General features: G+C 46.6%; 1 protein-coding gene across 5 annotated transcripts in view; it reads left to right on the top strand.

Moving 5' to 3' along the window:
• The window catches only part of PLCH2 (phospholipase C eta 2), a 300,920-nt gene extending 288,992 nt beyond the window's left edge, over positions 1-11,928 (top strand). For all 5 annotated transcript variants that reach the window (XM_082229783.1, XM_082229780.1, XM_082229782.1 and 2 more), the window contains 2 exons: positions 2,946-3,288; positions 7,324-11,928. In XM_082229783.1, coding sequence (XP_082085909.1) covers positions 2,946-3,288; positions 7,324-8,954 — 1,974 coding nt within the window. In that variant the 3' untranslated portion in view covers positions 8,955-11,928. The remainder of the gene's footprint in view (positions 1-2,945; positions 3,289-7,323) is intronic.
• The last annotated feature ends 789 nt before the right edge of the window (positions 11,929-12,717 follow it).

Below are 12,717 nucleotides of genomic sequence, written 5' to 3'. Positions count from 1 at the left end.
TTCTACCTTCCCCCACCCAGATACCTCCTATCTTTTGAGGAAATCCCCCTTCAGATATAAGCGGGAATCTGTTGCTCTTTCCCTCTGTGTTTGGAGAACCCAGTTCCCCCACTGTTACTTTTTTCCAAATATGCTGGATCTTCTTCTTAAATGACTTTTCTTTTCTTCCAACCAAATTTGCACTGGATTTGGGGCCTTGAATCGCTTGTTTTGATTCAAGTGTCACTAGCTAGCCTCACTGGGATGCATCAAATGGTCTAGATGGATTGAACTGGGGGAGCCGTCACTGCACACTTCACCTCATTACATCAATGGGATACTTTTCTTTCTTTGTGGGGCGGGTGGGAGACTTCACATTATTTATGTATATGTGTACAGAGATTTCCCCACCCTCCCTTGAAGTTTGTGCCCCAAGGGGTTTAAAATTATTTGCAAAGTATGATTACTGTTTGGATGGTCATTCTATGCACTTGACAATTTGACTCAGTATTTTGAATTTTTGCTTCTTTGGGCTGCTCCGTTAGCAGCTAGCTTTTCGGTCTGAAATTTGGTAGCTTCCGTTCTGTTGAATCCCTACAGAGCAGGAGAATAAAAGACAGGTAGCAAAAAGCCCCAGTGATAAAATGTTGGAGTAACCAACCTGTCTTTTGAGTTCTATAGGTTGCATTCAATGTTAGCCCTACTCAGAGTATCCCCATTAAAATGAATGCACATGACTATCATAGGTCCATGGATTTCAGTGGGTCTACTTTAAGTAGAACTTAGTTTGATCAACCCTTTAATGCTATTTGCCATTTCCTTTCAAGTCCAACTACAGTCACATAGATAACTAATCAATGTAAAGTCTCAAGGAATTAATTATTCCCACCTTCCTCCAAAAATACCCATCTTCCAAAGGCAGCAATGGGGGAGAAATTTGACTCAGTTCTCATTTAAAGCCAAACCTTCCTAATCTACACTTTCGTAAACAATATCAGAACCAAAATACTGCCATCCTTCAAAATTTGTTTATTGTATTTTAGTGTTTAGTTGGAAGCCGCCCAGAGTGGCTGGGGAAACCCAGCCAGATGGGCGGGTTATAAATAATATATTATTATTATTATTATTATTATTATTATTATTATTATTATTTAATTAATTAAATTCAACCTACTTCATATTTTTGCAGTGCAGATCTCCAGCCAAGCAGGGTGTATGTACCAAGGCAAAGTGTGCATAAAAATGCAAATATGACTGAAAATGACATGCCAAAATGCATTTGCCAACTGGTTTTTGCCAATATATGTATATTAGGCAGTATTGCATGCAAATGTGCATATTAGGTGAAATTCACACTCAAGTGCTGCCAAAGTTTCATGTGAACTTTTAGAAAAAGGCCAACTGATGTAGAAATGTGGAGGACCGAACTTAACACTGGAAAACGTTAAATTTGAGAAAAGATGAAATTGAAAAATTCACCCATCCCTACTCAACAGTGAAGCTGTAGTAGCTTAGAATTAGCTCCATTCTGTTCCAAGCAGTCGCTCAACGTCGTACACTTGAAGCAGACTCCTTTTTTTGGTGTGTGTGTGTAAAGCTTCAAGTGAAACTGCCACTCACCAGCAAATTGGCAAGTGTCCATGGAATGACTGTAGCAGTGTTGAACACTGTGTTCAGAAGGTAGGAGGTGTTTCTTTTAGACACTTGGAGGCCGTTGGGTATTGCCACAGTTGCTCACGTTGCACGTATTATAATGTTTTGTCTCCTGCTTCACTTTGATTCCTGGTCAGGAAGGTGCTGTAGATTTCTGAAGCAACACAAATATTCAGCAACGTACCAATTGACCGGAGACCACTGTAGGACGAGTGGAGAAGAGGTGAAAAATTAATACCTGAACCATGCAGTGACCTTGGCTTTCTCAAATCAGCATCAAGTGTCTGAAAAGTTACAACGTGCCCACCTTCAGTGTTACCAAATTCTAAATCTTGAACGGGTTGGAACAGATGGGGAGCTCACCTCCACGAATTCCTTGCCATTCAGGGGTAAAGGGCACTAGACTGTGTAAATGAAGACTTTGCTTGTTTACTGTGTATACACTAACTTATGAACATGCCCAGCAATAGCCATGCATCACCAGTGTCTAAAGGTTGTGTGGTGTGTCTAAAAAGACTTTCATCATATGAGAGTTAATTACATGCTTCATTCTCTTCCTTACCAATCCACTGGAGAGGGTACCCCCCCATGCGATCCTATGCATGTCTGCTCAGAAGTAATCCTCATTGAGTTCAGGGGGGCTTACTCCCAGGTAAGCATGCATAGAATGGCAGGCTTAGCCCTTTTCAGCTACCTCTGAACAAAATGGCAGCTTGCAGTGCCATTTCAAGGAAACCATTTTTGGAGAAGGCAAACCCTGGTAATTAAAAGATGTAAGCATAAGCACATGGACAAGACTGACTGCGAGAAGCCCAAGGGTCAGGACCTCCCCTCCAGGAGGCAAAAGACATGGTTCGTGAGAGTGATAGCTATGGCTAAGGCAGAAGATCCCTTTGGAAAACCGTGGGTGGGCCACCACTCCCTGTCCCCCCCTCAATAAGTTGCCCAGTCCAAAGGTACTTGGAATTAAGCAACACTGACGCCAACAGGGCTTCATTTCTCAGCGAGCATGCATGTAAGCTGTATGAGTAAACACGCAAGTGTCATTAGTGAACCAGAATGAAGTGGCTGGTGGGTCGATTGGGGAGGGGGACTAGCAGGACGACAGAAGTGTGAAACCAAAAACTTGCAACGCATACCTTCCTCCTCATTCTGTCTTCCAGCCCAACCTGGATAGGTGATGCTACCCATGAGGTTAATAACACCACGTTGCACATCACTAACCTTTTGTTTCTTTGCGCACTGGGGGAGAGAAATGCACATCTTCTGTTACGGGTGTTTTTTTTTTCTTTCCCTCTTATTCTCTTTTCCAGGCCAAGCAAGCTCTGGGCTTAAAAGGCCTGTTTCTCAGAAATCCAAAGCAGGCCTCTCTAGACAGTCATGCTGCTGGCCAACTCAACCGCAAACACTCCTTTAGCAGCCACATTTTACGGCGGACTGCCAGCGCGCCCACCAAGACCCAGAAGAAAACCAAAAAGGGCTTCCCCGAGATTGCAATCGACACCAAAGACCCCGGCTCCCAAGGGGACGGCGAGGACCGCGAACTGGAGGACGACTCCTCCCTCCCTCGTTTTGACCAAGAGCCCGAATGCGGGTCCCCGGCACCCTCTCTCGGAGATGGTGTCCACAGGGAGGCTCAAGGCAAAGGGTTGAAAGGTAAGGCTCAGAGTTTCGGCAAGGGCGAAAGCCGCGCGCAAAGGGACGCGACCTTCAGCGAGCCCGTCCGGAGGTCCAACCGGGTCCGCCTGCAGGAGCCTCCTAGCGAGAAGCAGGGCGTCTTTGCCCGCTGCGCCATCAATGGATCGGGTAGGATCGGCATGGCCACCAACTGCATGAAGTGCATGATAGGCCTGAACGAGAGCCCCGATTTAGAGTGCAAGTGGGGCGACCACGGCGACACTCGGCCCGCCCCCAACGACGCTTCTCACTGTAATGAGTACGGCAGCCTGGCAGGAGGCGAGGAGAGGTTAGAGCTTAAAAGCTGGGGGGTCCAAGAGCAGCAGCCCAGGCCGCAGCAGCCAGACCTGCGCCTGTGCAGGGCTGGCGCCGATAACCTGCCCAGGACCTGCCAGCCCTTTGCGACCTCAGGGAAGAAAAACGGGGACTCCAAATGTCACGGGTCGAAAGGCCATTCCCGGCAGAGGTGGCAGGCCCAGCCCGGTGGCAAATATGGAAGCACGGTCAACCTGGTCACCACCAGCAATGGCTCCATGTCCTCCAGCTCCAGCAGCTTAGAGAGCCTCGGAAGCCCCGACTTCCCCAAACGTTTGTCCGAGACCTCCAGAAAACAGGCGGGCACCCTTCAGAGGGAAATGAATGCCTTGTTTGCTGAGAAACTGGAGGAAATTCGAAGTAAATCCCCTATATTCTTTACTGGTAAGACCAGATCTTCTTCACCCCACCCATCCGCTTTAGATGGTGTCGTCATTTCAGTTTCCCCTTAGAAGTCCCTGCGCTTTATTTTAATTTTGCTGTGGTAGCTCTCCGTTTAGTGTGGGCAAGGGGAGTAAGCACACACACACACACACACACACACACACACACACAGCCATCAGTTCTTTCTAGATGTGCTCAGTTTTAGATGCGCATTGGTTTCTGTGTCGTGCAAAATCATTGCCGGTGTAGCAAATCCTTCTGTAGATTTTTGTGGTTTGTCTGCACATCTCTGTCTCCTTGTTTTAATCATGTAATGCATAAGTATGATTCTGAGATTTGTTTTCCAGTCCAACCAGAGGATAATAAGGAACAAGAGAACTAATTCTCTATCAGTATTGCCAGCAATTACATGCTAAGATCCTGGTATAAATGTTGAATATGGGTATGAATATCCCCTTTGGTTGGGAGTCTAATTTATTTTAGGTTTCATTTGATTAATTTTGTTTTGTTTTGTTTCAATGTGATACTTTTGCAGGTGTCGCAACACAAATCGGCATGTAGAGTAATCCTATATGTATCTACATAGAGAAGTAAGTCCCATTAAGTTCAGTGGGACCAGCTACTCCAGTGCCAGTGTGTATAGCCTTTGGCTGCAGTTAGCTGGGATTAAGTTCCATTGAACTCAATGGGTCCTGCTTCTGAGTAGAGAAGGCACAACATTGCACCGTAAATCGGGGATCATCAGCTTGTGGATTCCTATGGCCTAGCCTGTTGGCCTGACACAGCAGTGGATTTTGGGAGCCAGGTGTGGATTTTGCTGCAAAAAATGGGCCACCTCTTGTAGCCCCAAGTGGCTGGGCAATTGAGTTATTTTGTTATGGATTTGACGCCCAACATTCCCAGACTCATCCTTCTGTTGGGATCTCTCTTCCTTACAACTTAAAATCATCCACCCTTATTATTCTTGTTTTTAGAATGGTGGGCAAATGTTTTACCACCCTTGATTAACGATTTGGCCTGGACACCTCTGGTTGGTCAAAAAAAAAGAATTCTCAGGATCCTACCAGAAGCTTATCCAAATGGATTTTATTCCCCCTTGCTTCTCCCTACTAATTTATTCCTTCTCCTGTGTTCACCCTTTCCTGAACTAACTGTGGTTTTTTCTCTCCTGTGTTCTGTCCTATTATTCCACATGCAATCTCTTGTCTCTGTAGTTAAGAACTGAAAGGATGAGCAAATTACAGGTAACTGTTGAGCATCGCTGGTTTAAGTGCAGTATTGCTTGATTTCCCCCGTCCTTCCATTATCTTTCTGTGCTTCCCTTTTCCAACTTCTGCATGATTTCTTGAAAAAATGCCATGCATGGATTTGATTCAGCCCCTCGCCCTTTCTCACCCCCCCTTTTTTAATCCTATGTTATTCTGATTACATAAGAAATATATTACTGGCACTGGGCGGTATCCAACTGACACATCCTGTCAACACAAGGAATGTTACCCTTGCACAAAGGAACTTCATTTTTCTCCTCTGCTCATGCGCACCCTGTACCCACCCCCGCAAAAAAACCCACTCTACATTTAGTGGGTGTACAGGGCAGGAGAAGAGAGAAAGTTCCATTGGGCAAACTTAATTCCTTGCACTGCCAAGATGTGTTGGTTTGGATGCCACCCTTATCACTGTTTCCCCAAAGCATGTGCGAGTGTGTGCGTGTCTTCAGCTGATGTGAGATTTCTTGGAGGGTGGTGGAAGCAACCTTTGATAGCCAATGTGGAGTTTTGGCAACCAGAGTTATGGAATCGCCACCTTAACCTGTAAGGAATTACACATACGGAAGGAAACTTGGTCACCCGTGCCTTGCACTTGGGAAGTGATCCCTCCAGCATTCTCTTCATCCTAATGTTATTAGCCTGGATTTTGGAATTCTGAATTCCATGCCTTTGCTTAAGAACATCAGAAGATCCCGGCTGCATCAGGCCAATGGCCTATCTAGTTCAGCATTCTGTTCTCAGAGTGGCCAACCAGATGCCTCTGCCAAGCCTACAAGCTTCCACAGTTCATTAGGAACCCTCAATTCCACATTATTATTATTATTATTATTATTATTATTATTATTTCTTAATTTTTCAGATTTAGAGTGCAGAGCACTGCAGATGAAAAGTTTGCCACAACCTTCAGTTCATTCATGGTTTCCCTTACCCTCTCCCACCCCCTTCTCCCCAGTATCCCCAATATGTGCATTGGTAAAACACTGCAAGAAGACAATTTGATGTAATTGTATACACAATTGCATCAGTAATTATTTTTTGTGGGGAGTTTTGCCAATGTGTCGGAGTTCATGCACGTGTCAGTAAAACACAGCACAGAAAGAATCTTGATACAATCATGCATCAAAAATTACCTTCCTGTAGTGTTGTTGTTTTTAATTTCGTGCGCACAAGTGCATCGAGAACTAAAGGAGTTGCAAGCTATGGCAAGCTGTGCGTGCTCAAATTCCTGCACTAATTTTAGAAGTCATCCTTGTTCAAAATTCCGGAGCACTGGAAGTCAGAGCAGACCAAACCCACACAGGACAATAAAGGAATGAGATTGGGGAAATCCTACCCTCTTGTGCTTTCCTATAGCATGCACGCTTACCAGAGAAGCCAGGTCAGGCAAGAGGTGGTAGGAGTGTTATGTCTCTGTATGCAATGTGCAAACAGAGATGCACCGCCTACCTCCTCTGGTAGGGCACTACGCTGCAAGAGGAGCCGGGAATGGAGGGAGACACCTTCCTTTTTTTCTAATGCACTCAATTTCGCAAAGCAATTTCCCTTAACACATTACTTGCCTGGAAAACTGCACCACAAAATTTGGAGTGGAGGGCTGGGTTCAGTTTGTGTATTTTGTCAGAAAGTATGAATTATGTAAGTTTGCCTTTAAATGCAAAATGAACAGAAATTATCCCCCATCCCTAATAGGTATGTGCCCCAGGCAGAGTAGGGAGGAGTCACAGCTTTTATTACCCTCCATTCTCTGAGACAGTTTGGAATGAGGGAGAGGCAAGTATCATCCAGAATGACCTGATATTCTTCCAATGAACAAGCTGTTTTGAATCTATTCTCTGTGGATTATGGGTTGAATCCAATGCTAGCCCAACCTATTGAAGTTAATGGACACGACTAACTTAGGTTCCTTAATTTCCATGGGTCTACCTGAGGTATAATTTAGTTGGATACAACCTTATATGTATTGTGTCTGATGCATTAGAGTTGTAGCTGCAAAAGAATTCATTCGGTAATGGATCAATCTCATTCACTGCTTTCCTTCTTCCTACAGATGTCCGCCAATTCTCAATGCAGAGGTCAGTCACTTCATTATGTAGCCTGGAGACCATCAATGAAGAGCCCTTTGTTGCCAACGAGGACCAGCCTGCTCCTTTTTGCCTTTCTCTGCCCACTGTTCCTGCTAGCGATCCCTATGAAGGGTCTGTGCCTGATAATTCCCATGACCCGTCAGATCAGCTTCAGAGAGTTCCTCCTCTGCAGCGCATGGTGGTGGTTTCAGAGGACAGAAGGTTACTTGCTCCCAGCCCAACCATCACAAGTATTCTGGGACCAAAAAATGTTAGGAGAAACGAGAAACAAGGAGGCGATGGAGGTCAAGCTGGTTCACAAACTCAGGATGATGAAGCGTTGGCCAACCTTGGGCCTCATTCTACCCATAGTTGCCAGAAGACAAGAGATGGCATGGCTGAAGAACTGATAGATGTTGAGAGAGTGGACGAGAAGGCCAGCAATGCAGCTAGGCAGCCGCAACAATGCAACGTGGAGAGCACCACGCTAGCTTCACCTCAAGATTCTCCCCAAGTAACGCAAGGTGCCGCAGTCCCCCACGCATCTCGTGTGATAGTGAGGAGGTCGAAAAGCGAAGGGCAGAACCTTTGTGACTGCTCAGTTCCAATGAGGTCTCCTGGTGGCTTCTCACCAGCAGCTGCAGTGTACTCTGATGCCACAGTGAATGACCGTATCTGGAGCAAGCTGGACTCCAGCAGTCACAGGGACAGCATGTCTTCCTCTTCTAGCATGTCCTCCAACGATACGGTCATAGACCTCTCTATGCCCAACCTCACCCGCAAAAGCCTCCCAGACCTTGGAATCCAGCACGAGAACTTCCAAGTCATCCCCGAGAGGAGAGGTGCACGCCCGTGGTCCGCGAGTGCCGCTTCCGGGCGTGAAATGCCCATGGTGACCAAGAGCAAATCCAATCCCAACTTGAGGTCAGGCCAACCCACAGAGGATGAGCTGCGCCCTAGACCACTGGCCAAGGGTCTCGAGCTAGGGTTGCCATCCCTACCCAGAAGGCACACCTGGAGCCGGCTGTATATGGAGAGCCTCAAGCAGTCCTGCCTGAAGCCGAAAGGCCAGGAGAGCGACCAGGCCAAGTCGAAAAGCCTTGGTGACCTGACCTCGGATGACATCACGTCCGTCTTCGAGGGCAAGTACCGCAGCATCAGCCGGAGCTTCATCACCCGGTCGATGAGGGAGCAGCGGCACTGTGCGGCAGCCAGGTCCTGGGCAAAGCCCCTGGACCCTCTCACGGAGCGCCTGAAGAAGCTAACCACCTTCCAGCAGGAGAACGACATCACTTCCCCTACCAGCCTTGAGCCAATTGAGTCCGAGGAGGAAGAGGAAGGGGTGGGACTTCTCCGGAGGTCTTCATCCAGGAGCCAGAGCAGAGTGAGGTATATCGCCAACCGGGCCAAGCAGGCACAGGAGAGGCAGAGGCTGAAGAGCCTGGCGCTGAACAAGGGGAACCCCATTGAGGAGCGAGGGAACCCCGAAGGGGCCTGCTGCTTCACCAAAGGGGCCTGTATGGACACGGCCTCCGCCGGCCTGTTTACATCCCCACTCAAGAACCAAGCTGACTTGAACCGTGACACCGAAGTCGTCTTTATTTTCAAACTCTAACGCTGGGAAGGGCTGAACAAGCTTGATGTTTACATTCCTGTAAGAGCAAAACCAACAAAACAAACAAACAAACCATACACACATATATATATATTTTTAATAAAACGCACAGGACGCAAAGAGCCCTCATCCAAGGATAGCACTTCTCCCCCTCCCGCTCCCAGCCTCCAAAGGACAATTTATGCGTGTGGAAAATTATACTAATACTAATAATGCAAATTTGTAGCATGCAATATGGGCAATGGGCAACCAGAATGTTCCTGGGGGAAGGGAATAGATCCTGCAAAGATGCCCCCCCCATCTTCCCTGGGAAACATGTCTGTGGATCTGCATGACCATTCTCTCTTCCTGTCTGAGTTCCCCCCTTTTTCTTTTCTTGGTAAGGCGAGTCTTCAATATGCGTTGGACTTAAAGCTGATGCCAGTTGCTGCCTTAATCTTCCCACTGAAGCTACTACAACAGGGTTGGGGGAACTCTATTCAACCCAAGGGCCCCATTCCCTTCTGGGCAACCTTTTGAGGGCCACGTTCTTGTGGTGGGTGGAGCAAAAGGCAAAAGTGGGTGGAGCTAGTTTCTACACACACACACACACACACACACACACACTAACCTCAGTCTCTCCATCCAAACAAGAAGCATAAGTTAAAGGGCACATTCAGCCAGGCAAAAATATTTGGGTCGCAAAGCAGAGCAAAGTGAGGGATGTGGTCTGAGTAAAGGCTGTGTGGCCTGGGGCAAATCCTAAGGTCCAGATAGAAATGCCTGCAGTTCCCCACCATTGTGCTATAGCCTGACTTCAGTTGCGGAAGCCAAAGCAGCATTTGGAACATGCAAAAGCTCCGGTGCTTGTTCTGCCCTTGTTTTTCTGTATAGCTGAGAGTGGTGTGAAAGACCTGCTTAACTGATTGATTGATTGTTTTTCTGGGGCAGAGCTGGGGAAAATGGGCAGCCATGTTTTTAGCATGTTACCTTTAACACTTTTGGAGGCGGGGTGTATGTGACTGCAATGGCCTGTCTCCAGCCTTTGGGACATATTCCCCAGCCATTTTGGCCTTCCTCGCTTCCTGTTCCCTTCACTGCTTGCCTGTGGGAATCTTCTTCCTCTTCTCCAGTGGAGGCTGGCCCATCGCGGCAAACGGGGCACTGCCCCATCAACCTTAGTCTGCCTCTCAGCCAGCTCTCGCCTGCATTGCCTTCTTACTTCCACCCAGTCCAGCTGTCAGCTTCCTCCTCTTCAATGATGCCCTTGGTAGATCTCAGCAGGAAGAAGGAGGAGAGAAGCAAAAATAGTATGAGTTGGCTTAGCTTGTCATTGGCTCTGACCCTACCTCCCATTGCCCTGGTGGGTGGTTCAAATCCCCAGAGCTGTCTGTAAGTAGGAAGGCAGAAAGACAGGTTCTGCCTGAGTGCAGACAGAGGTTAGTGGTTCAGTGCCCAATTGCCCTAATGCGTCAGCCTCCTCTGGAGTAGAGATGGGTGGCTCCACCTAACTTCCAGCCTCTCTCGCTTTTGCATGTGTCCACTCACACATTTTTTAAATCAGCATGGAAAGTTTGTATTCAATTTGTTTTCTAAACAGCATGCTTTTTTTTTTGAGATAAGTTTTTTTGAGCCTCTCGAAGCATCTATGAAGTTCAAAAGCCAGTAGTTCAGTCAACTTCTATCTGCACATTAGTCCGGTAGGTGCAGGTAAGGTCTCCTTTCTGTGTTGGAAGTTGCGAAGACCTGACGGCTCCAGCATCCCTGTCGTGGAACTTTTGATGCTATAGGAGCTGTAGCTCAGTGGCTTTGCATGCAGGAAGGCTCCAGGGTCAATCCCCAGCATCTGTGGTTAGAGCTGGGGCAAGACCAGAGACCTTCTGAAATGCTGGAGGACCACTGCCAATCAGCAGTAGGCAATGGGTGGACCGGTGGTTTGACTCAGTATATAGCAGATCCTGCGTCTTCAGGGAAGGGCCGTAGCTCAGTGGCAGATGCCTGGCATGCAGAAGTCCCAGGTTCAATCCCAAGCATCTCCAAAGAAGTCTGGAGGGAGGACACGCTGCCTGAGACCCTGACCGGTCAGCTTGGACGACTGAGCGAAGTGCACCAGTGGTCTGGCTCAGTATAAAGCGACTTCCGATGCTGTTCTCAGTGGTGAGGACTTCACAACCCCTTGGGAAAAGCTGCCCCTTACCCCTGAAAGCCACGGGACAAGCGGGAAATGGCTCAAGCTCGTGCTTTTTCAGAACAGGACAAGCGGAAGTGTGAACCCTCAGGGAAGTCCAAGTAATTATCTTTCTTTCCCATTTCAACTACTCATTTAGGAAAAGGGGTTCAGGAATCTAATCGTAGAACAGGCAGGAAAATGTTTTTCATTGCCTTTGCTTAGCTCCATAATAACTCGGGGTGGGGGCAGGGGGAGAGTTGTCATTTCCCCCAGAAATGCCAGCTAAAAATAATAATTTTGTGATGCTTCAAATGTCAGCTGTACATAGCACCTGTGGAATGACCGCTTCCTATTGCTTTCCACCCCCTTTGTTTGTTTGTTTGCCTGTATGTTTTTGCACTGCCATGCAAAATACTTTTAAAAAAATATTTTAAACAAAATTAGAGAACATTAACTCTGTTCAGAGTTAAACAGAAAAAGCCCACCTTTTTAAAGTTCTTGCTTTAAACACACACACACACACACTATCATTTATTACAATGGATGTACATTTTATCGGGGAAGAAAACAAGGGAAGAATTTATCAAGACACCTTTTTTATTTAAAAAAAGAGAACATATTTTAATTTCCAGCCCTTATTATACAGGGCTAAAGGGGGGGGAGTTTTTTGTCAAGGGTTGTTTTTTGTTGTTGTTGTTGTCGGTTTGTTTGTAATATTTCTTATATATACATAAAAATATATATAAATATATATATATTGCAAATAATTTAAAATCTATTTGTAAAACCAACTGACACAACTCAAAATAAAGATTATTTAACCTATTTGTTTCCGAGGGGTTCATCTGCCACTAAAGAAGTTTCGAGGCTGAACGGGGATTTGAACCCAGGTCTCCTGGGTCCTAGGATGGGCAGCGAGCAGCTAACTTTGCAAGGTTTGGTGGAAGGTGTAGGATTCCCTATTCTCTCCTCATCGCCAATGGCAGATCCAGGTTCTGGAGATCTCTTGGTGCAGAATGTGCTTTCAAAGTATCCACCTCCTGCTCACAGCTATTGATACTACTCAGTGCCTCTCCCACCGGACCCAATCCTCACTACCTTCCAGAGCAAAGGTAGCTAACTTTCTTCAGGCTGACAGTCTCATTGGCCTTTAGCATACCCTCCAGGGGGAGTATGTCAAAATATTTTTTAAAAAGTAGATGTGGCTGTTTTATTGTGATTTTAACAAATGAAATTGGGGAGGGTGTGGTTAGGGTCCAGAAAACATTTCACAATGGGGCACCTATGGGAGCATTCAGTGGGGTGGGGAGCAGTGCCTGTCCCTTGGCACAGATCCAGGATAGTGGTTATCCCCAAACCAAGGAAAGACAACGCTATTAGGGTCCTATAAACCAACTTGTTGAATAAGGATGCTGAGCTGAATGGGACCCCTGTTAGCCCCACTTTTAGTCCTACTCAGAATAAACCCACTGAAGTCAATGTTAATTTGCGCACAAGTTTCATCTGGTCTGCTCTAAGCAGGATTTAGCTGGAGACAACCTAAGATGTCCATATTACTGATTTCCAACCAGTGGTGCCCTGTACTGAATCGCTAACTATATGGATTGGTGTTTT

This window comes from Podarcis vaucheri, assembly GCF_965113315.1.
Source record: "Podarcis vaucheri genome assembly, chromosome: 7".
Classification (NCBI taxonomy): Eukaryota; Metazoa; Chordata; class Lepidosauria; order Squamata; family Lacertidae; genus Podarcis; species Podarcis vaucheri.
Note: the sequence above shows the minus strand (reverse complement) of the source record. Positions and strands in the feature narration are given on the sequence as shown.